The 27,252-nt window shown below is 43.2% G+C and overlaps 1 protein-coding gene across 2 annotated transcripts in view; it reads right to left on the bottom strand.

The window, feature by feature from the left end:
• Positions 1–27,252, bottom strand: part of CPNE4 (copine 4) — a 354,210-nt gene that overhangs the window by 29,844 nt on the left and 297,114 nt on the right. For both annotated transcript variants that reach the window (XM_036332620.1, XM_036332621.1), the window contains exons 8-10: positions 14,329–14,427; positions 9,134–9,220; positions 8,042–8,101 (exon numbers count right to left, since the gene is read on the bottom strand). In XM_036332620.1, the coding sequence (XP_036188513.1) occupies positions 8,042–8,101; positions 9,134–9,220; positions 14,329–14,427 (246 nt within the window). The remainder of the gene's footprint in view (positions 1–8,041; positions 8,102–9,133; positions 9,221–14,328; positions 14,428–27,252) is intronic.

Here is a 27,252-nt window from a genome sequence, read left to right as displayed (position 1 = left end):
ACTGGCACCTCGCAGGTGTGTACACAGTGCTGGGAAGGCCAGGTGTAAAGCCACCTCTTTCTCTCCCACTGAAGAAAACATTTTAGAACTCCAGAGAATTGTGAAGAACCTGAGAATTTTGTTATGGAGATAACCTTGATTCTGCTCCAACTTACCTAAAATGCAAATCATTGGCAGGTGTGGAGACTTTATGAATAGCAAGTATCTATGGCCCACCTCACGCCTTATTATGATGATGCCCTTCATCATAAATCACCACCCTCCTCTACCTGTGCTTCTCCATGCTGCACGTGACCACTGTCCCATGTGCTGACTACCTGACTGAGTGCCAAGGGTACTCTGTGATGGCAGAGACATGCTGGTGTCTTGATATAAAACTAGAGCATGAAATCAGATAATATAAAGACCAGAGTGGAAAACCTCCATAAAAATGACAATGCAAGAGATATAATTGTTCCTCTTTTCTCCCCAGGTATGAGCAAGACCATCCAAACATGTGGGCAACAAGTGGCGGCATCTGAGCCCAGGGACATCACCTGAGTGAGTATGCTGTGGTATTGGGAGAATGTCCAGATCAGCGGTTCTCAACATGTGGGTCGTGGCCCCTTTGGGGGTCGAATGACCCTTTCACAGCAGTTGCCTAAGTCCATCAGAAAACACATATATAATTACATATTGTTTTTGTGATTAATCACTATGTTTTAATTATGTTCAATTTGTAACAATGAAATTGGGGGTCACCACAACATGAGGAACTGTATTAAAGGGTTGCGGCATTAGAAGGTTGAGAACCACTGGTCTAGATGAACACACATAGATTTTGGCAATAATATATCAAACACACACACACACACACACACACACACACACACACACACACACACGGGGCTGGAACTAGAGTCAAGCAAGAGAGGCGACTTGAAGGCACTCATTCTCAGCTGAGCCTACATGTGCACAACCTTGAGAGGGAGTGCATCCTTAAATGTTGCATCCTCAGTGCCTCTCTTGCCTCACCCTTGTCTAGCCCTGCTATGTCATTTCACTTCTACCAGCTCTTTATCCTCATGCTTGGAATCATGCCCTTATGGGTAACAAACCAGGGCAGGGCATAAATGATAGTGAGAAGGGGACTGTGATCGAAGAGGTGGCTTTCTACCAAGAATTCTCTGTGCCCTTTAGAGTCAGCATTAGTGAAAAGAGAACAGAGTGAAAGGTGAGGCTTAGTTTAAAAAGCAACAGGGAGACTGTTAAAGATGGAATGACGTTGAGAAATAAAAGCCAGCAAATGACTGAAGAATGCCAGGATAGAAAGTGAAGAGGATTTGGTGACTGATTAAATGTGGAATTGGATGCCATGTAGGGAAATGGAGCAGCCAGATTCCCTTGGGGTTGGAGGCGCTGACATCTTGAAGATCAGTGTTAGATGGTTGGTACTGGGCTGTCTGTACTTGGTGGTGCTGTCCAGACATACAACATACCTGAGGGGAATTTTACTCCTTTACTGCAGGCAGGCCTCTGGGGTTTCCACATTTCCCTTGGGGATGGCCCCCATGTCTGACAACCACAGAGGCTCCTCCAGCTCAGGAAATTCTGATAAAGCTTTGGGGAAGGGGTATAAACTTAAACACTACCTAGTGGATAAAGAAATAAACCAGTGATCCTTACCACCTACCCCATTCTGTAGTTCCCATTGCTCACAACAATATTTTATCATTTGACTAGACAGCAGTGGACACTCTTAAGTACATGGCAGTTAATAATTTTTTCCTGGTAAGTGACGATTTCTAAAGCCTCCTGGTGGAGTGGGAGATAAAATATCTATCTCCAGGAGGTGGCTTTCTACCAAGAATTCTGTGCTCCCCAGAGGCAGCATTAGCGAAAAGAGAACAGAGTTAACGGTGAGGTTTATTTTAAAAAGAAACAGGGAGACCGTGAAAGATGGGATGGCGTTGAGAAATCAAAGCAAGAAAATGACTGAAAAATGCCAGTTTGTGGAGGTGGCTACTGACGCCCGGTGCCCTGAATGGAGTGAGCTTGCAGTGCACCACTTTGTCATTTTCTGATGGGAAACATTTATTGACAAAAGCCTATGGTTGCTGGTATGCTCTCCAATCTTCTCAGTGGGCAGCCCGAGAACAGGCGCCAGCCCATGACTCTCTCCCCTTCTGCCCAGGAAGCCCGCCCTCTCCCCTGCCGCCAGCCCCCCCCCCCCCCCAATGCCGCCTGCTCCCATCCCCTCTCTCTCATCAGTAAGCAGAGCAGTGGAGCAGCTTGACAAACCTGGTAGAGTAGAATGCAAAATGCTCCCTCTGTGGCACCAAGCCCCCAGCACCTGGAGCTGCTTTCCAGAAGGGAGTGATGACACTTTGTCTTTGGATTTTAAAAAATTTCTTAATGTAATGAGCCTACTCCTTGGATCCCCTCCCTGTCTGTGAAAAATGGGCCATTTGGGACCCCTCTGGATGTTTTCTAAGGGAAACTGTGGTGAAGCAACCTCAGCAGTTGCCTAATCTCTCTGCAGTCAGCCACGCAGTCAACCTTTGCAATGACACCTGCTGGGGTAGCTTTTTTCAAATTTTATTCGTACGCAATTTGGACCTATATTGTTTAGTTTGAACCGTTTCTTAAATGATAGGTTAAATTCTTGTGCTTTTCTATTTCCTCCAAACTCCATAGCGGGCAAAGAAATAGGACCCTAGATTAGATGGAAAAGACCCCTGAGGTTATTTCCTGGAAATTGCCAAGCATTCCCCTCCCTCTTCAACCCAGGGCTCATTCTTATTTCTCAGAGCCGGTCAGTGTTTCATCTGGGATATAACATAAAGATTTAAAACTTAAACTAGGACAGAGGATGCCCTAAATGTATCAGGGTTAGAAAAGATTTCCCAAGATTTTAACAGGTGATCTTTTTATAAGGTTCAAGGTTAATCAAAGAGAAGCCATACTTAGCTTACAGTATTATATCACATCATATTATTAAAATTCAGACTATAAAATCAGAGATAAAAAGAAAGCAATGCCATCTTTAATTTCTAAAAACTACAAATAATGAAAATGGTCATTTGAGAATAATAAGGAAAAAAAGATTTTTTTGGGGGGAGGTCACATGAACCACTTGAAAATCTGATGCAAAATCTATATGCTCTCACTGGAAGATGCAGACACCCAATTCTGCACACAATTCTGGGAGGTCAAGGGCACTCCTGAGGACAATGCTTTTCACCCAAAGATTCCACTAGCCTAGTAAGTCATATTTCCTTTTTCTTTTCCTTTCCAGTTATTGCCTATACAGAGACAAATGTTTTACACATTTTACATAATTGTAATCATAGGGTGGTTCTGCTTTATATTGATTTTTTTTTTCACTTAGCACAATGTCATAAACATGTTCCCATGTTATTCCCAATCATTATAATTTTCATTTAAAATGGCCTACTTAAAGGAGGTACCTTGATTTACATAGCCATTATCTTACTGTTGGACATATAAGTTGCTTACAACTTGTTTCTGTAAAAATCTGCTTTACAATGAACATTTTCCTGCATCTGGAAAAGCAATAACTTTCAAAGGAAACATTTAATTCTTTTCCCATTTTCTTTCCAAATACCTTCTGGTGTCTGTCTATTCTGAGCTGTCTATAATTTTGTATTTTGTGCATGAAATTCTAGTATCTAGTTTTATTTTTAGCTGCTGTGCCATGTGCCAAACATATTGAACTCAATCTCTCTCCCTGTAGCCTCTGTTTCACCTGCGCCCACCTCCTCCATGACTGTGAGGAGACAGTTGCCCTCAAGTTCTTATGACTCGAGGATTCACAGGAGGAATGAGGATTGTCCTCAAGGGCGCCCTTGACCTCCCAAAATAGTGTGCAAAACTGAGTGTGTGCATTTTCCAGTGAGACGATATAGATCTTGTATCAGATTCCTAAGTGACCCAGGTGACCAAAAAAGAATAAGAATTGTTGACTAGGGCTGTTTTTTAGCATCATGTGTCTCCTTCTCTCCACTGGGCCTTGTCCTCTGCTACGGTCAGATTCTAGCCTAACACCTCCTCTTTTTTAATCCTCAAGGTGCCATCCTCCTTTCCCACTATTGCCTTCCGTTCACTGTCAACTGTGTTGAATGAATTGGTGTATTCTGCTGTGTTTACTCCCTTTCCTTCTGATTACACCCTACCTCCTAGGTCCCCCCTAACTCATTCTGCTAAAATTGGTCTTTCAATGATGATGTGTACCTACTCATCACACACGCCAGTCATTGGTTTTTATTCTTTACAGATGTTTCTTTAGGTTATGGGATTAGCGTCTTTGATTTTGGAACCCCTTTCTCCTGATCATTTGAGTTAGTGCTTCCTCCTGGGCCTTTTCCGCTGGCATCTCTTTTCTTACTGCTGCCCTTCTTTCCCTTGCTACCAAATGCAGGTCTTCGATAATTTTCGGTCATGAGCCCCTTTGCTTTCTGTAGTCTTCTTTTTGGCCATCTCATCCAGACCCATATCTGTGCAGCTTCCATCTCTCTCCTGAAACCTAGGTCATATTCATAAAGTGTCATGTCCATATATTGAGTTCAATATTTTTGGCACATGGAACATCAGCTAAAAATGAAAGGTACTTCCAACCTGTCCACAGACAGATTCATCATCCTGCCCAGCAGCTCCTCTGGAGTTCCCTATTTCCACGAGTAGGACCGCCATGCCTGGTCAGTCAGACACAGAAGACTGGACTCATCATTCTCTGTTGCTTTTCTCTTAGTATTGCTGGCCCTCTAATTTAGCCTCTCATTACCGGTCCCCAGGACTGTTGCAGTGGGCTGAAGCTCTTCTTGCTCCATCTTTCAAAGCCCCTTCTGCACTATCGGTGCATTTCACCAAGCACTCCCAGACTTATTTCCCTGAAGCATGTGACTGATTGCTTGAATGTCCATCTTAAGAGTCTCTTGAATATTTCCATATCCAGCAAATTACCTCAAAGCCCTTCAGGTTCTTACTCCAAACCACTTCCCTAACACGCCCTTAAATATAGCCTGCTCATTCATAGTAAGATTGCAGTATTATTAGAATATTGATGCATAAACATTTAAGTTCATAGGGGCGCTTTTTAAAGCAAAAACCTAGTATCATATATATTCATCCGATTTCTTCTTTTCCCTAAGCCTTTTCTCTTCTTGATGATTTTGGGTTCAATCCATTATTATTCAACAAAAGTATTTTGAGCACCTAATATACCTCAGCCAGGCACCCCCAAAAAAGGTGAGGGTTGAACCAGAAACACCAGGCATCTGGGGAAGGTGCAAAGGCTTTCCCCTTGCCCCTGTTTGTAATTTGCGTTGGTGAGTCTTGATGGGAAACAAATGGCCCACTCAAAAAGGAGAGTTTAATGAAAAGACAATTCAAAGAGATTAAGGGAGACTGACTCACTAGAAAGAGTAGGGAGAACCCATTACTAGAACTTAGAGTACTACCTGTAGGACAGGGCACTGGACAGAAATTGTGACCTTCTGTAGAGGACATGATCACTGCCAAACCACAGCCTGGCAGACAGAGCTGGGTACCCCAACTTCTCTCCCCAGTCCTTCTTTGATCTCTGGTTGGTTCTTCCCATTGGTCAGAGCCAACCAAAACCCATGAGCAGGAGAGCCTGGCTAGTGCACCCAAAGAGGAAGACCTCCTGAGGCACAGGGGAGAAGTGGAGAAGGGGCAAAAGTGGAGGAGACATCCAGAACTTTATTTCGCTGCTGGCTCCTGAAGCTCTCCAGGGAGACAGAAAGTTCATCTGCTGGGCTTTATAATTTCTGTGCCAATGAGAATTTCTGACTGCAACAAAACATCTCCCCGCTCCCTTCTCTGCTCTGCCTTCTTCTTATTTCTCATCCCTCACCACTTTCTTTTTATGTTGCCAGATGGTTTCAACAAAATTACTGGACAGATAATAAATGCTTATAGACCAAATTAATAAGACATGCTAATTTTTATGAATAGTTTGCATTACAGATAATAAGTGTATTTTATATTAGCTTGTACTGCTTGAGCAATAAGAAATTAATGAGAAAGCTGACTTAATTTTGGAAGAAAGTGACATTGAAGTGACTAGTATGTGCTCTTTAGTAGAAAGCTCAAACCAGAATGCCTAGCAACCTTCTTCTGAGGCCCCAGCGTGAACCCCTGCAGGGGGAAGGGTTTTGTGGTGGACAATGATGATGGCCTGTCCTCTTCTCAACATTTATCTGTACATTCTCCTCTTTTCATTCCTTGCTCCAGACTTACTCTAGACCCAATAGGTCCATCAGTTGACATGGGAGGGCCTGAGAAGCTGGGACGGGGTGGGGGATGGTGGTGGTGATGATGAGACCCATTAAGGTGGTACCTCCCAGTTGGGGAGGGTCAGCAAAAATAAGAGGGGAGATCAAAGCTGAGAGGGCAATCCTTCTATGTCAGGAAGGCTATACTGACCTCTATAAGTTAGGATATTTCCTGGGAACTCTGGGGGGTTAAATTTCTGGGTTTTATGGGGGCCAATTCTTTGCAGCACAACTCCAAGGGTAAAGCAAGGTTCCGAAGGTTGAACAAAGTGTTGTTCATGAGCATGGGATCTATAGAATCTAAAACAAACCCGAGTCAATAGAGCTTTCCCTTGAAAACCTATAAATAGTTTCCTGAAATCTCTCCTTTGCCTATGATCTTGGGACACTATTTCCAGTGGCTCTCCTTTATGACATTGCTGGCTTTTCTACTGCATTTGTATACACTCAGAGTGACAACGAAGCCACAGGACAGCTAGAGCTAGATGTGTGTGCCACAACCAACATGTTTGCTATCTTCTGTATGTGCCAGTGTGCATGTAGGAGGGCTGGGCGAGTGTGTCTTTAAAGAACTTTACACCCAAAAGAAATGACCAAATTCTATAATGAACTGCTGTAACTATTCAGTGGTAAATGAACAATACCCCACGTTTAGGCAGGACATAGTAGACCCCCCTGAGTTTACAGCAGAGGACAAGTCTCAAGCTAGGTAGAGGCTGACCTATCAAAAGACCCCTTTATCATCCCCTTGGAACTTTCCTTTTTAGTGCTTTGAGGACCACTATCCCTGGTCACTGGAATACACTGGCCCTATCTACTCTCTTGGGCTCAAACCTGGACAAAAAAGTTAAACCAATTTTTCTTGCCTTCCTCACATGAGAGAGCCCGTTTAGGGAGCTACACAGGGCTGTGCTTCATGAGCTCACTTCTGTAATACGAGGAACAAACCCGGCACAGATTGCACTTCTCTTGTTTACATCCATGCTGTTTTCCCATAGGTTTCAGCAGAGCTCTCTCTTGCCACCTGGGGAATCTCTTTCTGGAGGGCACATCTGCCCAAACCTAGGAACAAGCTTTTCCAGAGCAGATGGACTCACAAGTTTGGCCTACCTGGGAACTCTAAAACACCCAACCCACCCACCAAAATGCATATTATGGAGTGTGTAAATCCCATGGGCTTATAGAGTTCATGTAAGAGATGATCCTCAATCCACCCACTGAATCTATACACTCACTGTATCTGTCAACTTTAAGGCCTGGTTCTCCAGTCTTTTGGAATTCACACTTTTATTGCCAGATGAACCATTTGGATGGCTTATTCCTGGCACTAACCATTGGACTGACATTGGTGTTTGTGTTCTGGCCACATGAAGACAACAAAGATGCCCACCCTGGTTCACTGGGACTCACTAGCCCAGTTTACTTCCTTCCCATCCTTCTCACTAGGAGATGGGGTCTGGCACTGTGCCTACTACCTACTGCCTCGTGTAGTTACTGAAAGAAGGGAAGCATTAGGGTGGTTCCCCAAACCACCTGTGGTGGAGCAACAGGAATTTCCTGACACAATGCTGAAAACCATAGTCATTGGAAAAAACAGAAGTATGAACTTATTTTTAAAACACAGGACCACACCATATTTCAGCAATGAGACTTGAACAAAGCTGACCTAGTGCTTTAATAGACTTCTGTCTCCTCGTGCCCCAAACCCAGCTCCCTGAATAAGAATGAGCAAGGAAACAACTTACTGTAAACTGGATTTGGCAGCCACCCATGATGTAGTCCAAGAAAGAATGCATCTTGTGGATCTGCATAGGAGGAGGAAAAGAAACCCTCTTAGTAATAATAGCATGATCCGTGTCCTTACAGACCTGAGGCATACACCTTGGGGTTAGGCTGCTCAACTAGAGGAAAGAGAAGAGAGAGTTATCTGTGGGAAAAGGTGAGTCATTTGACTTGGTTTCATTAAGAAAGAGAGAGAGAAAAGAAAAAAGAGAGGGAGAGCAAGCAATGCTAAATTCAGATAAGCCTGTGAGGGCTGAAAATAGCCATCCCTTGCTCCCCTCCCTTATGGTTTAGGCGTGATTTTAATCAGCCTCTGCCTCTAGGAATTAGCTAACTCTAGGAGGGGCAATCCTTCCCAGGGTCTACAAGGCCCCCAGATATCAAAGCATCATAAAATAAAAAAATAAAATACATGACTAAAACAATGACTTGTGAATGACCTCATTTGAAAGTGGAAATCTCAGTATTGTGATAAGAGTAAATAGGATTTATTATAGTTACTGTTGTATAGTAAGTACTCAACCAGTGGCAGAATTATTCTTAGATGCAATTTAAGGGGTTTACTTATTAGCACATAGAATTTTCTGTGAAGTTAGAAATGCTCTGAGAGGAACTTCTAGGTCCTTCAATCTTTTCCCATTGTCTTGTTTTCCTGGAACACTTTCAGCATGAATGAGGTACCACATATACTAGTAAACCACTGAACACTGTGATAGACACATGGTAGGTACTTTGGAAAGGTTGGTTGCCTCCTTTGGGGAGCTCCCTCTGGTGCTGCCCTGGGCAGAGAAGAGCCTTGACTTGGACCAAGATTCTCCTAACTTTGGGGACAGGGCTATCCTTGTGGAGGGAATGGTGGCATTGGACTTCCATAGCTCCAAGACCACCTATGTATACATTTCTCATTGTATGCCCATTAATACATTGATTTTCTGATTTTTACTTTAAAAAAGATCACATCTCCTTGACACTCTCTCCCTCTGACTACACAACCTGAACTGTTTTTTTCCAGACACCTTAGCTTTATACTCCTAAAAGACAAGCTATATACATACCTTGCATTGATTCAAAATCACAATGCCTGAGTTCTTATAATTCTTCTTCTTGGCTTTGTACTTGGGGTTGATGCACTCCCACTGCACCTGCAATAAGAAGAGTCACAGCATGATTGCCTGCTCAGGAAGAAGTGGAATCATTTGATGAGGTCAAGGCCCAAGTGCTGCTGCAGATGAAACTGGGGCCTGACAAGAGGTCTCCAAGTGATAACCCTGGCATCCAGAGGAAACATAAGAAGGGTGGTTGAGAGTAAGACTCTAATATCAGACTGCCTGATCTGCATCCCAACTCCTCCACTTTCCAGCTGTGTGACCTTTGGCAAATTACAGCTGACCCTTAAACAATGTGAAGTCTGTTAGAAAATTGGTGTATAACTTGGGACTCCCCCAAAACTTAACTACCCTTGGAATCCACAGGGGATGGGCTGCAGGACTCCCGCAATAACAAAAACCGTGGATGCTCAGGTTCCCTCTATAAAATGGTGTAAATCAATGCATACAGCCAGCTCTCCACATCCATGGACTCCCAACCAGGGACTGAAAACAGTACAGAAAAAGATTCACATATAAGTGGACTCGTGCAATTCAAACTCTTGTTGCTCAATTTTCAACTATACTTGATTCCTCTATGCCTTGGATAGCTCCACTGTAAAATGTAACTTATAATTGTATTGATTTGATAGGCTCATTGTGTGAATTGAATAATTAATCTATGTCATATAGTATTTCGGACAGTGCCTCATACTTATAAATGCTTACTATTAATAGGGTCCAATCAAGCATCTGAGTAAAGAAGAGATCTGAACACACTCAGGTGAGTAACCCAAGTGCTGAGTCTTAGTGCCTGGGAAATGACTTAAAGGGTAGAAAAACTGAGGAATGTTGAAAACCAGCTACAGGAAATTAGTGGGGATAATAATGAGTTTACCGAGAACTTCACTGAGAACTAAAATAATAGATTGATACATGTCACAACAGTGGCACACCAGATCTCCAAAGAGAGATCTTTGAAGGACAGGATCAGAGCTGCAGGAATGTCTGGGACTGAGGAGGTAGCTGTGGGGATATCTAGGGGGAACAGATCTCATGGGACAAAGTCAATTGCAAGTCAAACACCCAAGGGTCATTGAATGATCCTGCCCATCATTGCACGGGAGCTGGATCCTTGGATTTCCATGCAGGAGACAATTTTCACTCTCTGACAAGTGTCTGAAAATGAAGCGATTTCTGAGGCAGCTGTGAGTAGGGTAGAGTGACACAGCTTTGGTTCATCAATCCACTCCTTTCAGTGTGCATGCACTTGTGTAGCTTCTTCCCACAGTGATGCTGAGCTTAGTCAGGTGACTTGTTTGACCAATGGGACATTAGCAAAAGCGATAGGAGCAGAGGATTAAAAAGTGCCTGCACAATGGGGCTTGGTGTTGAGAAGTTTTCCCACCACATAAAAAGCTTAGGTTGGTCTCTTGGTCAATTAAAACGTGGGAAAATTCCAGCTGCTGGGGCCAAATGCGTACGTGAATTCAGTTGGCATCATGTGTAGCAGAGAGGAGCTATTCCAATTGAACTCAGCCTAAATTGCCAATCCAGAGACTCATTAGTAAATAATGACTGTGTGTTTTTTTCCAGCCAGTTTGGGTATAATTTGTTTCTCAGATACAGATAACTGATATGGTAATTTCTCACCTTTGGGGAATTTCCAGTTGAGAATGGGCAACCACATAAGTGTTTGGAAGAGAGAAATGCTGTACTGGTTAAGAGGACTCTAAAACCCCTTCTTTTAAGGAAAAGAAGAATAATGCAAGGAAAGGAATAAAGAATCAAAACTGGCTCAAATCAGGAGATCTCCAGCCCTATTTTTAAAAATATGTTTTTATTGATTTCAGAGAGAAGAAAGGTGAGGGAAAGAGAGATAGAAACATCGATGATGGGAGAGAATAATCAATCAGCCACCTCTCGTATTTCCCTCACCGGGGATCGAGCCCACAATCCGGGCATGTGCGCAGACCAAGAAATGAACCATGACTTCCTGGTTTATGGATTGACGCTCAACCTCTGGGCCTCACTGGCCGGGTGAAGATAACATTTAGAAGAAAATCCCAAACTCCTTTTTTTCTGAGCTATCAGAATCTACTTTTCCTGGCCTCTGCCTCTCTCTTTAACCACATCTCATGCATGGATCCCTCACCCTCTCTGCTCCAGGCACACTGGGCTCTTTCCAGATCCTTCACCACCCCATGCTCTTTCCTAACTCAATACTTGCATGCTATTCCCTCTGCCTGAGATGTTTCTCCTTTTCTCCTTACTTGTTACATGGTTGACTTCTTTTCATCTTTAAAGGCCCTCAACTTAAATGTCACCTTTTCAGATTACCTCCTTCTATGCCCCACCTTTATAAGTAAACTGGTTCAGGTTTTTTATATCATTTGTCATAAGTTATAACAGCATATTTATTGTTTTATTTACTTGATTTGTGTTTCCAGTTTATTCTGCCGCACAGTCATGTCACACCCAGAGCCCGGCATAGTGCCTGGCACATAGTGGGTGCTCCTCAGTAACTCTTAGTAGAATCAAATAAGGAAACAGTTCCCACAGTGCAAATGTGTCAAAACAGGGGCCGAGTGGTTGAACTACAATCTTCCTGGTGTCTCAGTGATAGAAAAATACAGTAGCATACGGTCCATTTCCTCAGTGAGACAAATATTTATTTCTGTTTCTTTGAATGCATTGGACTTTGGTGTTCTTCAGTTGTGACATATGCTAGAATTTTACTTTTTTAAAAAAAAATATATATTTTATTGATTTTTTACAGAGAGGAAGGGAGAAGGATAGAGAGTTAGAAACATCGATGAGAGAGAAACATCGATCACTGCCTCCTGCACACCTCCTACTGGGGATGTGCCCGCAACCAAGGTACATGCCCTTGACCGGAATCGAACCTGGGACCCTTGAGTCCACAGGCTGACACTCTATCCACTGAGCCAAACCAGTTAGGGCGAATTTTACTTTTAATACCCTCTTAGGAGCCTCAAGATGAAATGGTTCTCTTATTTATTTATTTAATATATTTTTATTGATTTCAGAGAAAACGGGAGAGGGAGAGAGAGATAGAAACATCAATGATAAGAATCATTGATCGGTTGCCTCTGCCTCGCCCCTTACTGGGGAGCAAGCCCACAACCCAGGCATGTGCCCTTGACCAGAATCAGACTCATGACCCTCTATCCACTGAGCCAAACCAGCTAGGACAAGTTCTCATATTTATTAATTTGGATTTTTTATTTGTAGAGAACAAGGCAAAACTTTGTAAAGGTCTTTAGAGATCTAGCTGGCAATATCAATAACTGTCATTGAATTATTAGCTCAATAGGGCTTGGTCTAGTACATTCAATGAAGCAACTTCTCTGGATATATTTCTTTTTATCCTGGGGGTGACTTTACTAATAATTTAGTGTTGGTTTTCACTGTGGCCCCGAAACTCTCCATGCCCGCTTGTATATGAAGGTCTGTGTGTTTGACAAGTGTCTTGCAATGCCTAGTACATGATAAAGCATATAAAGCAGGTTTTATTGCAACTACACAGAAGCTGACCTTGAATTTCCAGACCAAAAGTATGTATTAACAAAAGGTCTGATTCAGGTTAAGCTTCTAATTCTAAAGAATGTTGGTGTCTTTCCATCTATTCTGGTTACATCTTGATCATACATCTAAAAGAAGAGACTTCAGCCCTAGCCAGTTTGCCTCAGTGGGTAGAGCATCCGCCTGCGGACTGAAGGGTCCCAGATTCAAGTCTGGTCAAGGGCACATACGGGCTCGATCCCTAGTAGGGGATGTGCAGGAGGCAGCCAATCAATGATTCTTGCTCATCATTGATGTCTCTCTCTCTCTCTCCCTTCCTCTCTGAAACCAATAAAATATATTTTAAAAAAAATAAAAGAAGAGACTTGAATAATGACTTGGGGCATTTTCTCTATACTTCTGACCACACCAGGGGCGAGGTCTTAGCTCTAAGAGAAAAGACCTTTTCAAAGCCATTGCTGTCACTCCTTTCTACTCCTTGGGGACAATGGGCTTCAGAGTAAGTATGGCAGGTATTTTGAATCAAAACCCAAAGCAAGGTGTAAGTGCAAGTAACTCATCTGGGAGGTAATATCAGAAAGCACCAACAGAGTGGGAAACTGAGGGAGGGGAAGCACTCAAAAAAGCATTCAATATCAAGTCAGTTACCACTGGGGCAACCAGGGCTTATTCCTGCTGGGAAACTGCACAGAACACACCTGAGTTTTGCCACATTTACACTTCAACTCCCAGGAATCATTGGCTGAGGGTTGCTCCCTGGTTAGAGTTATATCTCCCCCCACACTTTGCAGCCCGCTGTGGGAACAGGCAGAGAAGGCTCCAGCAGCCAGAGAAAGCCCTCAGGCAGAGAGATGCAGGTTCTGCAGCTGGAAGTTGGGCAGGTGAACACGAAACAGGTAAGAGCAGAAGTTACGCATAGGCCAGAATCCAGATAGCAGTAACTGACTGATAACGTGACATATATGTGTGTAATACAGCACAGTACATGCATCTGACAGAAACACAGAGGAGGCTTAGGATTCTGTGTGACACAATGAAACCCCTGTTTGCCTCTGTGGTACGTGATACTGTTGGGTATATGTCTTGGCACCCAAAGAGTAATATGGTGGAACTATATGAAGATCTGTTACCCAAAATAAAAATTTGGAGGAATCAAATAATTTCTCCAAATGTACAACTGGAAAGAAAGTCAGTACTGCTTGGAAAGTTCTAGTTATGTGCAAGGCAGTCTGGTAAATGCATATCATGGATTATTTTATTTAATCTTCACAAAATTCTATGAAATTGATACAGTTACTACTTCCGGTTTTTTAGGTGAGAAAGATGAGGCACAGAGAGATTAAGTCACTTGTCCAAGGCTACTGAGCTCAAGGAAATTAGAAATATTCTCATCTAATCTCTTCATTTTACTGATGCAGAAACTGGGGTGGTGTCTTGTCCAGGTCACACCAATTGCCTTGGGTTGGGCTAGTACTTGACACTAGGAATTGAAATCCCACCATAGTCCTGCTCATCCCATTTAATCATATACTGACGTCTGACCTCCAGCTGTTCATGCGTAGCTGGGTACATCAGGAGAGAAGTGTCTGGAAAAAGGCCACGAATGGTTTACCACGTACCTGCTTCCCTTCCATTGCTCCTTTCATCTCCTTGAATGTCGAGGTGAATTCTCCAATGAAGTCATGTTTGCCGTTGGAGTCCCAGTCCCATACTATGCACTACAAGAGAAGAGAAGTTATTATTACTATTTTAAATTAAGATGCATCCAGAGTATCTGAAGGCAGTGCAGACTTTACAAGAAAGAGCCGATGAAACACGCTTGGTCTGGAACAAAAGCACAGCAGTCTAGGACTGCCGCATGTGGGATATAAGATTCCTTTAGTTTCTATAGTGATGCAGTAGTGACTAATACTTTGCATAATTGTCAGATAAGACCAGTAAGACCAAAAGGGAGATAAGTGACTTGCCGAAGGGACCATTTAGAGAATGAAACCTGGAATTTAAAAAAATATATATATTTTTTATTGATTTCAGAGAGGAAGGGAGAGGGATAGAGAGTTAGAAACATCAACAATGAGAGTCATTGATCAGCTGCCTCCTGCACACCCCCTCTGGGGATGAACCCACAACTAAGGTACATGCCCTTGACTGGAATCAAACCTGGGACCCTTCAGTCCGCAGGCTGACGCTCTATCCACTGAGCCAAACCAGTTAGGGCATAGCAGGCTAATTTTTAAGTTGCTGATTTTGTATGGCCTTTGAATGATGCTATAAATATCCAAATGGCCCTTGGCAGATAAAAGGTCCCCACTCCTGCTAGCAGATGGCCTCCCTGGTGTACACCTAGAATCTGTGTCTATAGTTTCTACCATGTCAGCTTATGTTTAACAATATGAATGGGGTCATGTTAATCACACTTTCTTTTTCTATTTTTTTCTGAAAGCAAAAGAGCAATGTTAAGAAAAATGAGTAAGAAGGCAAAATGTGAGATCTTTAACTGTATCCACATTTGAAATGGGTGGAACATGGTGACAGGTAAGTCACACTGCTAAATATCAGGCATCCATCACACTTAAGATGTTTACTTCTAATAAGAGGGCTCCCGCTAACAATGTTAAAGCTAAATCTGGGGCTCCCAGGCAGCACCGTGTACAGTGGCTCAGGTGAGATCAGCAGCCATCCCTCTGCTTGGCCACATACACTTAGGTGAAGAGGAAGTTCCCCATTTTTTTCTTTTTCTTTTCTTTTCTTTGTTTTGTTTTGTTTGTTAATCGTTTCCTAAGGATACTTTTCCATTGATTTTTCAGAGAGTGGAAGCGAGAGGGAGAGACAGAGAGAGAAACATCGATGTGAGAGAGACACATTGATTGGTTGCCTCCTGCACGCACCCTGACCAGGGCTGGGGATTGCAACTGGGGTAACGTGCTCTTGACCGGAATTAAAGCCGGGACCCTTCAGTCCATGGGCCAACACTCTATCCACTGAGCCAAACCAGTGAGGGCCCCATTTTTTTCCAGGGTGGAGGCTGGACTAGGGTCTCAAGTACTTTAGATAATGCTTTTACATCGTAAACCAGTGATTTGCATCAAGGAAGTCCCAGACCTCAAATAAGATCAAGGCAGCAAAGGATGTTTTCCTTAGAATACTGAGATTGTAAGAGGCAGCCTGGTCCTCCCTCAGAACGTACATCCCAATGGCCAGTCCTGCCTGGAAAACTCAAGCTATAAATCTTTTTTCTGATCCTGTGGGATGCCCCACAAACCTAAAATAAAAGAGGTCCAAAAGGACACATAATTTCCCCCTAAATTTATTCCTGCTCATTTATTTTCTATCACAGTAAATTGTACCAACACCCGTCCTGTTGCTACAAAGAGAAAACTGGGTATCATTCCTGAGAGTCCTCTCTCCCCTCACACTCCCACACTGACTCCTGTGTGTTCTGTCTTCTAAATAAGACCTAACTCCAGCTCTTCTCTCCATTTGCACTGCCCCTCCTCACCTGCATCACTGTAACAGCTCCCTCCTGGTCTCCGTGCCTCCCTCACGCTCCCTCTCCACCCCTAGTCCAATACTCACGCTCATTGCCTGCTTAAACCAAAATGTATATAGGTAATGGATTTTCCAAGGCCTTCTGTGATCTTACTCCCTAAATATTCCAAAATTTGCCCTTTATAATTCCCGCTACTGTATTGTAAGGTTCTCTAATATGTGGTTGCTTGGAATCAAAAGCATTTGCTAAGATTTTCTTCTGAGGCATCTTAAAGAAAAACTAATTTCTCAGCTTTTGCTCTCTCTTTAGCTGTGGAGGCTTTGGTAGATTATTTTGCTCACTAAATGTATTAATAAGCCCTTTAGTTTTGAAACAGAATGGATTAAAATAACTCAGAATGGAAGAGGCTAAGACAAAAGGGGCTAAATGGCTCTGCTGAGTAAAGCAATGGTGAAGTTGAGTTTTCCCATCGTAAGGAGAGACAGACTGGGGCTCAGGGAGGGGGCTCAGGGGGATAGGTTGGGAAGAACCTAGGGCATGATTCATCAGAAGCTGAAGATGGGCCTACCATTGGACAGGAGGGTGGTCATGAGAGGCCGGTAAGGCACTCTTGAAACTGCTAATTCTCAAGGCCCAGTTTTTACATATCCCTCCGTGACCCTTTCTACTTCCCCTCTGCCATTATCCCTGACACTCCCAGAGTGACCTGGAGAATAAAGAAGAGGGGCTGTGTCCATGTTTGGGGACAAGCACCCCAGGGAGCAGTTTGAGATAGCCCACGTGATGATTGAGAACTGGATGGGGAGCAGGACTATGGGGAAAGAGCTTGAGAGATGAGAACTAGGAGTAGAACTCCCCAGACATACTGGGGAGGGTGGTCGACTTCTGCAGTCACATGGCATTAGAATTCAAGGTATCTTATTTAGATTTTAAAAGAAATTCTGACCCCAGAAAGTTGGAGAATAACAAAATTCAATTAAAAATCATTACTTAGCCCTGGCTGGGTGGCTCAGTTGGTTGGAGCATTGTCCTGTACACCAAAGATTGCAGATTCTATTCCCGGTCAGAACACATACCTAGGTTGTGGGTTCCATCACCTTTCCAGGTGCATAAGGAAGGCAACCAATTGATGTTTCTCTCTCTCTCTCTCTCTCTCTCATTCTCTTCCTCTGTCAACATATCTTCAGGTAAAGAAACCATGAACAAAACAACGAGAAAACCCACTGTGTGGGAAAACATATTTGCCAATGTCATATCTGATAAGGGCCTAATCTCCAAAATTTATAGGGAACTCATACAACTTAACAAAAGGAAGATAAACAATCCAATCAAAAAAAATGGGCAAAGGACCTAAATAGACACCTTTCAAAAGAGGACGTTCAGAAAGCCAAGAGACATATGAAAACATGCTCAAAGTCACTAATCATCCGAGAGATGCAAATCAAAACAACAATGAGGTGCCATCTCACACCTGTCAGACTGGCTATCATCAACAAATCAACAAACGACAAGTGCTGGATAGGATGTGGAGAAAAAGGAACACTTGTGCACTGCTGGTGGGAATGCAGACTGGTGCAGCCACTATGGAAGACAGTATGGAGTTTCCTTAAAAAACTGAAAATGGAACTCCCATTTGACCCTGTGATCCCACTTCTAGGAATATATCCCAAGAAACCAGAAACACCAATCAGAAAGGATATATGCACCCCTATGTTCATAGCAGCACAATTCACCATAGCTAAGATCTGGAAACAGCCTAAGTGCCCATCAGTAGATGAATGGATTAGAAAACTGTGGTACATCTACACGATGGAATACTATGCTGCTCTAAAAAGGAAGGAACTCTTACCATTTGCAACGTCATGGATGGAACTGGAGAGCATTATGCTAAGTGAAATAAGCCAGTCAATGAAGGAAAAATACCACATGATCTCACTCATTCATGGATAATAGAGACCATTATAAACTTTTGAACAATAATAGATACAGAGGCAGAGCTGCCTCAAACAGATTGTCAAACTGCAGCAGGAAGGCCGGGGAGGGTTGCGGGGCAGGAGGTAGGGGGGTAAGAGATCAACTAAAGGACTTGTATGCATGCACAGAAGCATAACCAGTGGACATAAGACATTGGGGGATAGGGGAGGCTAGGGGACTGTCTAGGGTGGGGGGATAAAATGGACACATATGTAATACCCTTTGTAATACTTTAAGCAATAAAAAAAAAAAAGAAACAAACAAACAAAAAAAAATAATTACTTAATTGACACTAACTCTTTGGTCATTAAATGTTCACTCCACTGATAGATGCTAAAAGCAAGCTATCAGTAGTAGCTTTTCTGTCAAGTAGTGAGGGCAATGCAGAGTCCCCAGGTGACCCATGAAGGACATATGTGTGTACAAGCCACAAACTGCTATTGTTACCAGACACTGAGATTACGCTAAGCATAACCTAGTGAAGGAAACATTTAAGTACTTAAAACACTGCCATCTGAAAAGGTATTTCAATTTTTGACTCCAAAGTGGGGGGGGGGCATTTTCAAGAGGAATTTATAAAGAAGTAACAAAGAAAGCATTTACCAATATTTATACCTGTCTAAAAACAAAATAATCTGTGAAAGACTGAATGTTTCATTTCTGGAAAGTTCAAATAGAAACGGCAGGACTACATGTAGTCGTAAAATGTAGTAGAGAAAGTTGAAGAGAGAATGTTCCAGGGGATTCAGTGAGATGTTCATTGAACTCACTTCTAAGGCGAATTATAGTTGCATAGGTTGCAAAATAAAGTCAATGAAAGGCTTAGCTCCTTCTGGCTGAAATGTCAGACCATGCACAGTAGATTTGGTAGGAGAGACGAGAGTGTCCTACCTCATTTATTCTAATGGACAGTGGGAGCAATCAATGATCCAGTCATTTGGAAAAATTGCTCAGGATATGCATGTGAACCTCACATAGTCAAACACTGTCTATTGATCTGCAGTGCTTATAACCAGGTGTTCTTCTCTGTTTGCTAGTCCCTCCCTGCTAACCCTGACACATATTTATTACCCGGAGCAAGAAACAAGAAAACTTGCTGGGCCTGGACATAGAAAAGAGGTGCGCTCTCCCCCAGGGGAGCACCCCCCTGCCTGTCAGCTTCCCCTCCCCTCCCCCCACAGGCACTTATCTCCTAACCTCTACGGGACCCCAGGAGACTTGCAACCAGGGGAGCAATGGGCAGCAGCAGGTCGTCCTGGGCTAACCCCTGAACCCGTCTCCAAGGCCCCCTTTTCTCTGACTCCCCAGTGAGCCAAAGCAGCCCAGCCTGGGCTCTCCTTTTGCTTCTTCTATGCCTTTCCTAGTTTCCCTCTCCTAAGTGTGTTTTTGCTGCAGGCAATAAATGCTTGCTTGCTTTGCAAGAAAAGAAAAAAGAAGAAAAGAAGGGTGGTTCCCGGGACTCTACTTTAAGGCTCACAGCTTTGCCTCGTAGTAAAGACAGCCATGGAATGTCTGACAGGCACATCCTCACCCCTCGACCTTTGGGAAGGAGCAAATAAGAAGGTGAAGGGGACAGAAGCAAATAAATAAAAGGATGTGGATTGAGCAGTACAGATTGTTGGTTACAGAACAGCCACAGAGATGTGAAGTACAGCATAGGAAATATAGTCAATAATATTGTAATAACTATTTATGGAGCCAGGTGGGTACGTGAAATATTGGGAGGAACAGTCTATAAAGTACATGATTGTCTACCATTCTGTGGTATACCTGGAACTAATACAGAATAATGTTGAATGTAAAGTGTAATTAAAAAATAAATAAAATAAGGGAAGTGGAAGCAGCCTTCTTAACACGCCCCTGCATTGGGAAAGAGGATAGAAGTTCCCTTCTTTAAGCGAAGGAGTGTAACTCTTCCTGCCCCACTACCCACAGCAGAATAGTGAAAAAGCAAGAGGGGTTGGACACATACTCTGATTTGTCACAAAATCTTAAGTGAAACCACTTCCTCCGTTTCTTTGCCCTTTCTTAGGTTTCCCATCATGCTTTAGTTACTGTTCCTCCTTCCATCTGCCAAGCACCGCAGTCAAGGTGTCTATAATGAGCTCTCTGGGGCAGAGGGAGTGACTCCGGAGCTGGAGGAAGAGCCAGGCTTGACAGCATCCGGTCCTGGCCTCCCAGGGGCAGGCACCGCCCCTGACATGGGCCTGCTCCTTCAATCGGCTGGCATTTCTCACCGTGGCAGTGGCAGAATTCTGTTTTGACCTTTCTCAGAAGGGATCCCCAAAGAAGGAAGACACAGCAGGGCAGAAAAATAAAAACACTGTCTTTCCCTCTCTCCCCGCCAGGAAGCTGGCGGTAGCAGCTCTGAGGGGGCTGACAGAGGAACAGGTCTTGGTGAAAAGTAAACAGATGCGCTGCCCTGCAGAAACGCGGACACAGAGGCAGGTTCTCCGTGTGAATCGAGGAGGAGCCTTGACAGACCTGCGGGGGATCAGAAGCTCAGAACTCTCTGCAAGCCGGAGAGCCTGCTTGAGTCCTTACGGCTTACAGTGCAGCTTAGGTATTCCGTCTGAACAGGTCGGAGCTCGACAGATGGTCTCATCAGCTCCCTCATTTTACAGAGAAGGAAACTGATGGCAGAGGATGCAGTGACTTCTGCAAGTTCACCGAGTGCAGGACTGGGGCTAACATCCATCCGGGTCTCCTGCCTCCCTGATCTCACCACTGCTGAACAAATACCAAACTGTAATAATGAAAACACACACACACACACACACACACACACACACACACACACACACACACACACTACTATGTACCAGACTTACTAGCTATGTACTGCTCTGAGCACCTCGTTTATATCAACTCAACTTATTCATCATTCCGCTCATTTTACAGATGAGATAACCAAGGCACAGAGAGGTGACGTACGTGTCCCAAGACCACACAGCTAACGCTAGGTATCTTTGAACTAGAAGCTGAATTTCATAGATTGTCTTACCTCATCAATGTGTTTATGGCTTTTAATCCTTTTAAGATAACACAGAACTGACAATATTATTATTATTATTACCCTTTACTGGTAAGGTAATTGTCATTCAATGGGGTCATTCACAGGCTTAGAGAGGTTAAGTGATTTTACTGGACACTTGGAAAGTGACCAAGATTCTGACTCAGTTTTCTCGGAAGGGTCCCAAGAATCTACCTTCAAAGCAAGCAACTGGCCAGTTTGGATGCATGTGGTCCCTAGACGTATTGAGAAGCACTGGACAAGAAATCCAGGGGTCTACGGTTTGTGACAATGGCGGCAATAATTACAATTAGAGTAATTATATCATGGCTCACACTGCCTTCTTCAAGTCAATAAGAAAGCCGACCACAGATAAAAAACAAAATTCAAGGGCCATGCTGGCTCCTAAACGATCATTCAATGCAGCGCTGCTCTGAGCAGGCAAACAAAATCCTAAAATGTTATGCTCATGAGTGTCAGACTGCGAGATGCCCCGGAGGGAAGGGCACTGCTTACGTTGGCTTTACCTTGCCAGCTCACACATCTCTGCTGGCCCGCAGCTAAGCCCAGAGACTGTCCACAATGAAGTGTGTCACTCCTGGAAGCTGTCTTGGAGATTTATGGCTTCGTGTGACTTGGTTAGTTCAGATAAGCTTCAGAGGCTCCCAAACGCTTGTCCAAACCTTTTTAACTTCATACCTCGCTACTCTTTAGGAAGACGGAAACTCCTAAGGCTGAGTGGGCCGAGCGAAGAGGCCGGCTTTGACAGTGACATATGCCTCCGGCTTTCTACAAGAACTCTAGCTTCATGACCTGAACCATTTACTCTGCATTGGCTCAACCTCTACCAAGTTGACAGCTGTAAGATCTATCTAGGAAGCTGACATTCCATTTGAGAATCTCCCCATTTGATTTCTATACCATATAGATCTACTTTAACAGGTGTTGATATTTCCTCTGGAAACATCAAGCTAAATTTAAAAAAAAAATTAAATTCTTATTTGGTAAGGGGAGGAGGGGAAGACTTCCTAACCCAATTGAAAAAGGCGAATTCCAGTTGAATGATGAGCCCTGAGTAAATGCCCTTTGACCGACTGAATAGGGGTGGTGTGCGCAGTGTGAGCTTTATTTAAGTCCTGCTGGTCAGAGGTCACAACTCCCCATGCTTTTTGTCCTGCCACTTCAGTTGTTTCTAAGAGCATTTGAGCTATTTCTGTGTACCCGGCACCCATTGCCCAAGTTCTTTAAGCACATTTTATTTAATCCTCACAACAACCTACTAGGCAGGCATTGATCACACTTTGAAGAAAACTGAAGTTATAGTAGGCAAACATTTCTGAGGCCATTTAGCTTAAAAATGGTAAGGTGGGGATCTGAACCTTGGTCTCTTAGGAAAGAGTCTGTGATTTTCCATACACCATAATGTCTATTTATTCATCACTGAATGAACACTTACTGAGTATCTGCTCTGTTTTCTGTAAATTTCTGAGAGCACTGATTGCATTATAGTTAATACAGAATGCTATCTCACTATTTTTATGAGGTCAACTCAACCCAGCATTTACCAAGTCCGAGAGCACGCTATAGAATTTCTTGGTTGGATTGACTCTCTATAGGCGAGTCAGAGATACAAAGTACTTTAAAAGGAATGACATAATAAGACTAGCGGTGTAGAGAGATCACTCTGGCTGCTTAGTGGAGTATGAATGAACAGGAGAAACAGAAGTCCATTGAAGGCCTGTGACACGGAAAAGATTACAGAGGTATTAAGAAAGTGGAAACGATAGGTCTCAATTTCTAAGGAGATGTTATGGTTGAGAAAGAAGAAGAAGAAATTGAGGATTATCCACCTAAGCTTCTGGCTTGGGTTATCCAATGTACCATTTTCCCAGATGGGAATCCCAGGAAGAACCAAGGGATAGTTGTGGGAGAAGGGGTAGTTTGGAATTTGGCCATGTTGCTTGTTGAGTTCCACATTCCTGACCTCTAACAAACACCACGATTCTCTGGACCCCTGACAGGTAATCATTGTTTCTTCTAGCAAAATGTCCGTGTCTCTGTTTCTAAACGAGTCGTGCTGCTTGTGGCTTATTGATTGCTATAATTTGATGCCTGAAGACAACCTTTCATTGGGTCTCCGAGGAGGAAAAGGCACGTGAAGATCAGGAAAAACACACAGATGACTCCATTTGTGTGGCTTAATCGGTCTGGAAACCACAGGCTGGCAACGTGGGACTCACTGGCAGCCAGGAGGAAGTCTTGGCACAGCCAGGCAACTTGATTATTGTGTATTTCCAGCATCAGCTCATTTACTTGCTTCTCTTGTTTAATTACTGCTTATGCAGCCATTCTAGGAGTTCATGACTTGGAAGTTCTTTTTAAAAAGGGGCAAAACAAATTCTAAAAACATGGAGAAATGAGCCACTCCTAACCAAGCACATGAAATGATCTGTGGAAAACAGTTTGTTGCTGCCATGTCCAAGCTAAGTCCGGGTGTCTAAATTGGACTAATCATCTATCCATAAGACAATGTGAAATAAACACAGGTATTCTAGTCGGATTCACTAGACTATTCGGATTCCTCTTGCTTCATCACTGCCATTGACTTTGGTCTGTGTGCTGTTCTAGCATCTATAATGTTTCTTTGGCTTGCTTGGACATCTAGCTTATCCTTTGAGCACAACAGGGCCTGCGATGCTCAGTACTCGTTAGGGCCTAGAAATCCTTGGGAATCTTCTCACTCACGCCTTCTTTTGGGGCAACTATCACATCTGATCAGATCTGGATCCTGAGTCCCCATCCATTGGCTTTTGAATAAAGCCTCGTGTAGACTTTACTTCAAGCACCCTTGAAACCAGGCTTAGACTAATTCAATTCTTCTTGTTTTTTGAAATTTCATTTAGCTATTTGTGATAGGGTCTCTGTCACTTGGCCTTTCTATGCAGACTCAGCCAGTTATGGTCCCTCTGAGCATCATTGAATTATGAGGCATGTTCATCTAGTGTGAGAAAAAGAGTTTGGAAGTTCCTGGATGATACACAAAGAACCAAAATTTTTTACTAAGTGGTTAGTCTAAAATAGTTACTGAGTGAAACTTCTCTAAGAGAATAGTTTCTTCTCTTCTAAACAATAGTAACTTTAGGCAGACTTTGAGTAGAACACTTTCATGAGAGATAGAAGGACTTGGTTCTATGAGCCAGCCAAATAGATATCCTATTCTTTTCATCTGGATGAAGTCAGAAACACATTAGCAAGATGGACAAGCAGAGAGCTGAGATTTTGACAGTATTAAGCAGGACCACTGACCTGTCTTATCAGGCTTATTACCCAAGTAATTGAACCTTTCTTCTTCTTCCATTTCTATCACCGGACAGACCAACCGCTTTATTTGTCTTTGAGGAGATGAAACAGAACTTCTTTACCTGGAGGTGTAAACCCATCCATACACTGATGGGAACAGCCCTTCTGTAACAGCCTCATCAATAACTACTTTGGGAGGCCAGCAAAAGTAGTGAAAACTATTAGAAACTTCTGGCTCTCATAACAGTCAATGTATTTTCAATGTTGGTTTTTTTTTTTTTAATAAATGGAGCCAAGTTTCCATCTAAATTCCATTCTCTACATCAAAGCTATCATATGAAAGAGGAGACACAAAAAAACTTATTAATCCATATAGTAGCAAAGCATTTTAAAAGTTCATTGCACAGAGTACCAATGCTGCAGGAGGTTAATAGGCATTAATGAAAAATAAAAAAGGGCTGGATCCTCAAATACGTTTGGGTTACCCTGGGATAATAGAAATTAAACAGCTTTCTCTATTGTAGGGTTTTCCAGAGCCTTTGAAATGCCAATGTGCTGGGCACAGTTCCTAGAGCGAGGCAAACCAGCAACCAAGGGTACAAAATTTAAGGAAGCACTATTCTCAGAGCACTGCGAGTGAAGAGTTTTTCCTTGCAGGAAGCTGAGAGTGAGTGCTTCCTTTAATTTTGCAACCAATACACCTGTTACCTTACCCTAGTCCAGCTCCTGTTAATGTGCACTGTGAATAATTTTCAAGATTAGGGTGTACTATACAGCATTTCCCAATTTATATGGCCAAGGAACTTGTATGTGCATTGGTATATAGGTAAAATGTGTCATGAGATTAGTGTCTTGTGAAAAGAAGTTTGAGAAGTAGATTTATTTTTTCCACTCATTCAATAAATAGTTTTTGAGCATCTAGTATGGTACCAAATAATAGCAGGGCACTGGGGATATGAAAAGAAAGAGGAAATAGTCCCTTTCCTTAAAATGTTGACATTTAACCCTGGCCAGCATTGCTCAGTGGTTAGAGTGCCAGCCCACGCACGTAAGGGTTGCAGGTTTTATCGCCAGTCCAGGTTGGGGCGCATGCGGAAGGCAACCAATCAATGTATCTCTCTCACATCGATATTTTCTCTCTCCCCCTCCTCCTCCTCTTTCCTCCCTCCTTTCCACTCTCTAAAAAAGCCAAATCAGCCATAACCGGTTTGGCTCAGTGGATAGAGTGTAGGCCTGCGGACTGAAAGGTCCCAGGTTCGATTCTGGTCAAGGGCATGTACCTTGGTTGTGGGTACATCCCCAGTAGGGGGTGTGCAGGAGGCAGCTGATCTATGTTTCTAACTCTCTATCCCTCTCCCTTCCTCTCTGTAAAAAATCAATAAAATATATTTAAACAAACAAACAAACAAAAAAACCCAAAAAACAAATCAATGGGAAAAATATCCTCGGGAGAGAACAACAACAAAAATGTTGAAATTTAGTGGGAAAAATTAGTCCAAGAATACAGTTTAGTAAGTGCCACACTAGAGGTGCTTCTAATGCAGAGTACTGTGGGATTGGACAGCATCTGACTCATACTGGAGTTTGAGGAAAGCCAGCAAAGGATTTGCAGTGGGCCTGAGCAGGGAAGCTGAGTTTTGAAGAATAAATGCAATGAATCCTGGGATATGAGAGGGTGACAAGTCTGCCAGGCAGAAGGAACAGCACGTGTGCGCTGTGTGTCCTGGGTAGAAGAACCGGCGGTATGTCTTCTGTGAAGGGGCCATGGAGGAAGACAGCTGTACTTGCAATCGCTGTCTTTAAAGAAAGGGTATCCTGGGAGGTTCCTAAGATTGGAGCATGAAGAGCACGTGCATGGACACACATATATAAACACCCTTCACAGACCAATGTGCAACCAGCAGGACAATCAACAGAGCGAGGAAGAAGATCAAACTCCTAGTCATGCCTATAGGGCCCCGAAAGTCTCTGCCCACTTTTCAAGGCTCATTTTCTCCCCGCCTGCCTCTCTCCCTCTCCCTCTCAGGGCATCCACCACACAGACATTCCTTCATATTCCTGCTTCTATCAGGGCCTCCGCACATCCTGTTCCCTCTGCCTAGAATGTTTTCCTAGAAATTCTGTTAAAAAATCAGGGTATCAGCTTAAATGTACCTTCCTCAGGTAGTCAAACTTGATCCTGCTTGTTTTAAACTCTCTTCTTTCCATGTACTTTATCGAACATCTTGGATAATGTGTTTTCATATAATAATCCCTATAACGATTACCTGATGAATTTCTGTCTCCCCCATAAACTGTAAGTTAGCTCCAGGGACAGCAACCACTTCTGTTTCACTTACCATTTTATTCCAAACAGCTGGCACAGAACCTTGTGCACTGTACGTATATTTGCTGAATGGCTGTGTGCAGAGTTGATTAGCTCTCCAGTGTAGTGTGGGGTTGTTGCTGGAGGGGACCCGTTTCCTACCCATGTGACCAGTTACCACCAAGGGACTGTGACCTGTTTGCCCTCTGGGCTGAAGTGGATAAGAAGGGGCCATGCTTTCTCATCTCTTGCCCTAGAGTACATTAGCTGGAGTGAAGGATTTGAAGGCTTTATCAGTGGTTCTCAACCTTCTGGCCCTTTAAACACAGTTCCTCATGTTGGACCCCAACCATAAAATTATTTTCGTTGCTACTTCATAACTGTAATGTTGCTACTGTTATGAATCCTAATGTAAATATCTGATATGCAGGATGGTCTTAGGCGACCCCTGTGAAAGGGTC

Source organism: Myotis myotis, unplaced genomic scaffold, assembly GCF_014108235.1.
Source record: "Myotis myotis isolate mMyoMyo1 unplaced genomic scaffold, mMyoMyo1.p scaffold_m19_p_13, whole genome shotgun sequence".
Lineage (NCBI taxonomy): Eukaryota > Metazoa > Chordata > Mammalia > Chiroptera > Vespertilionidae > Myotis > Myotis myotis.
This window is presented reverse-complemented; position numbering and strand designations above follow the sequence as displayed.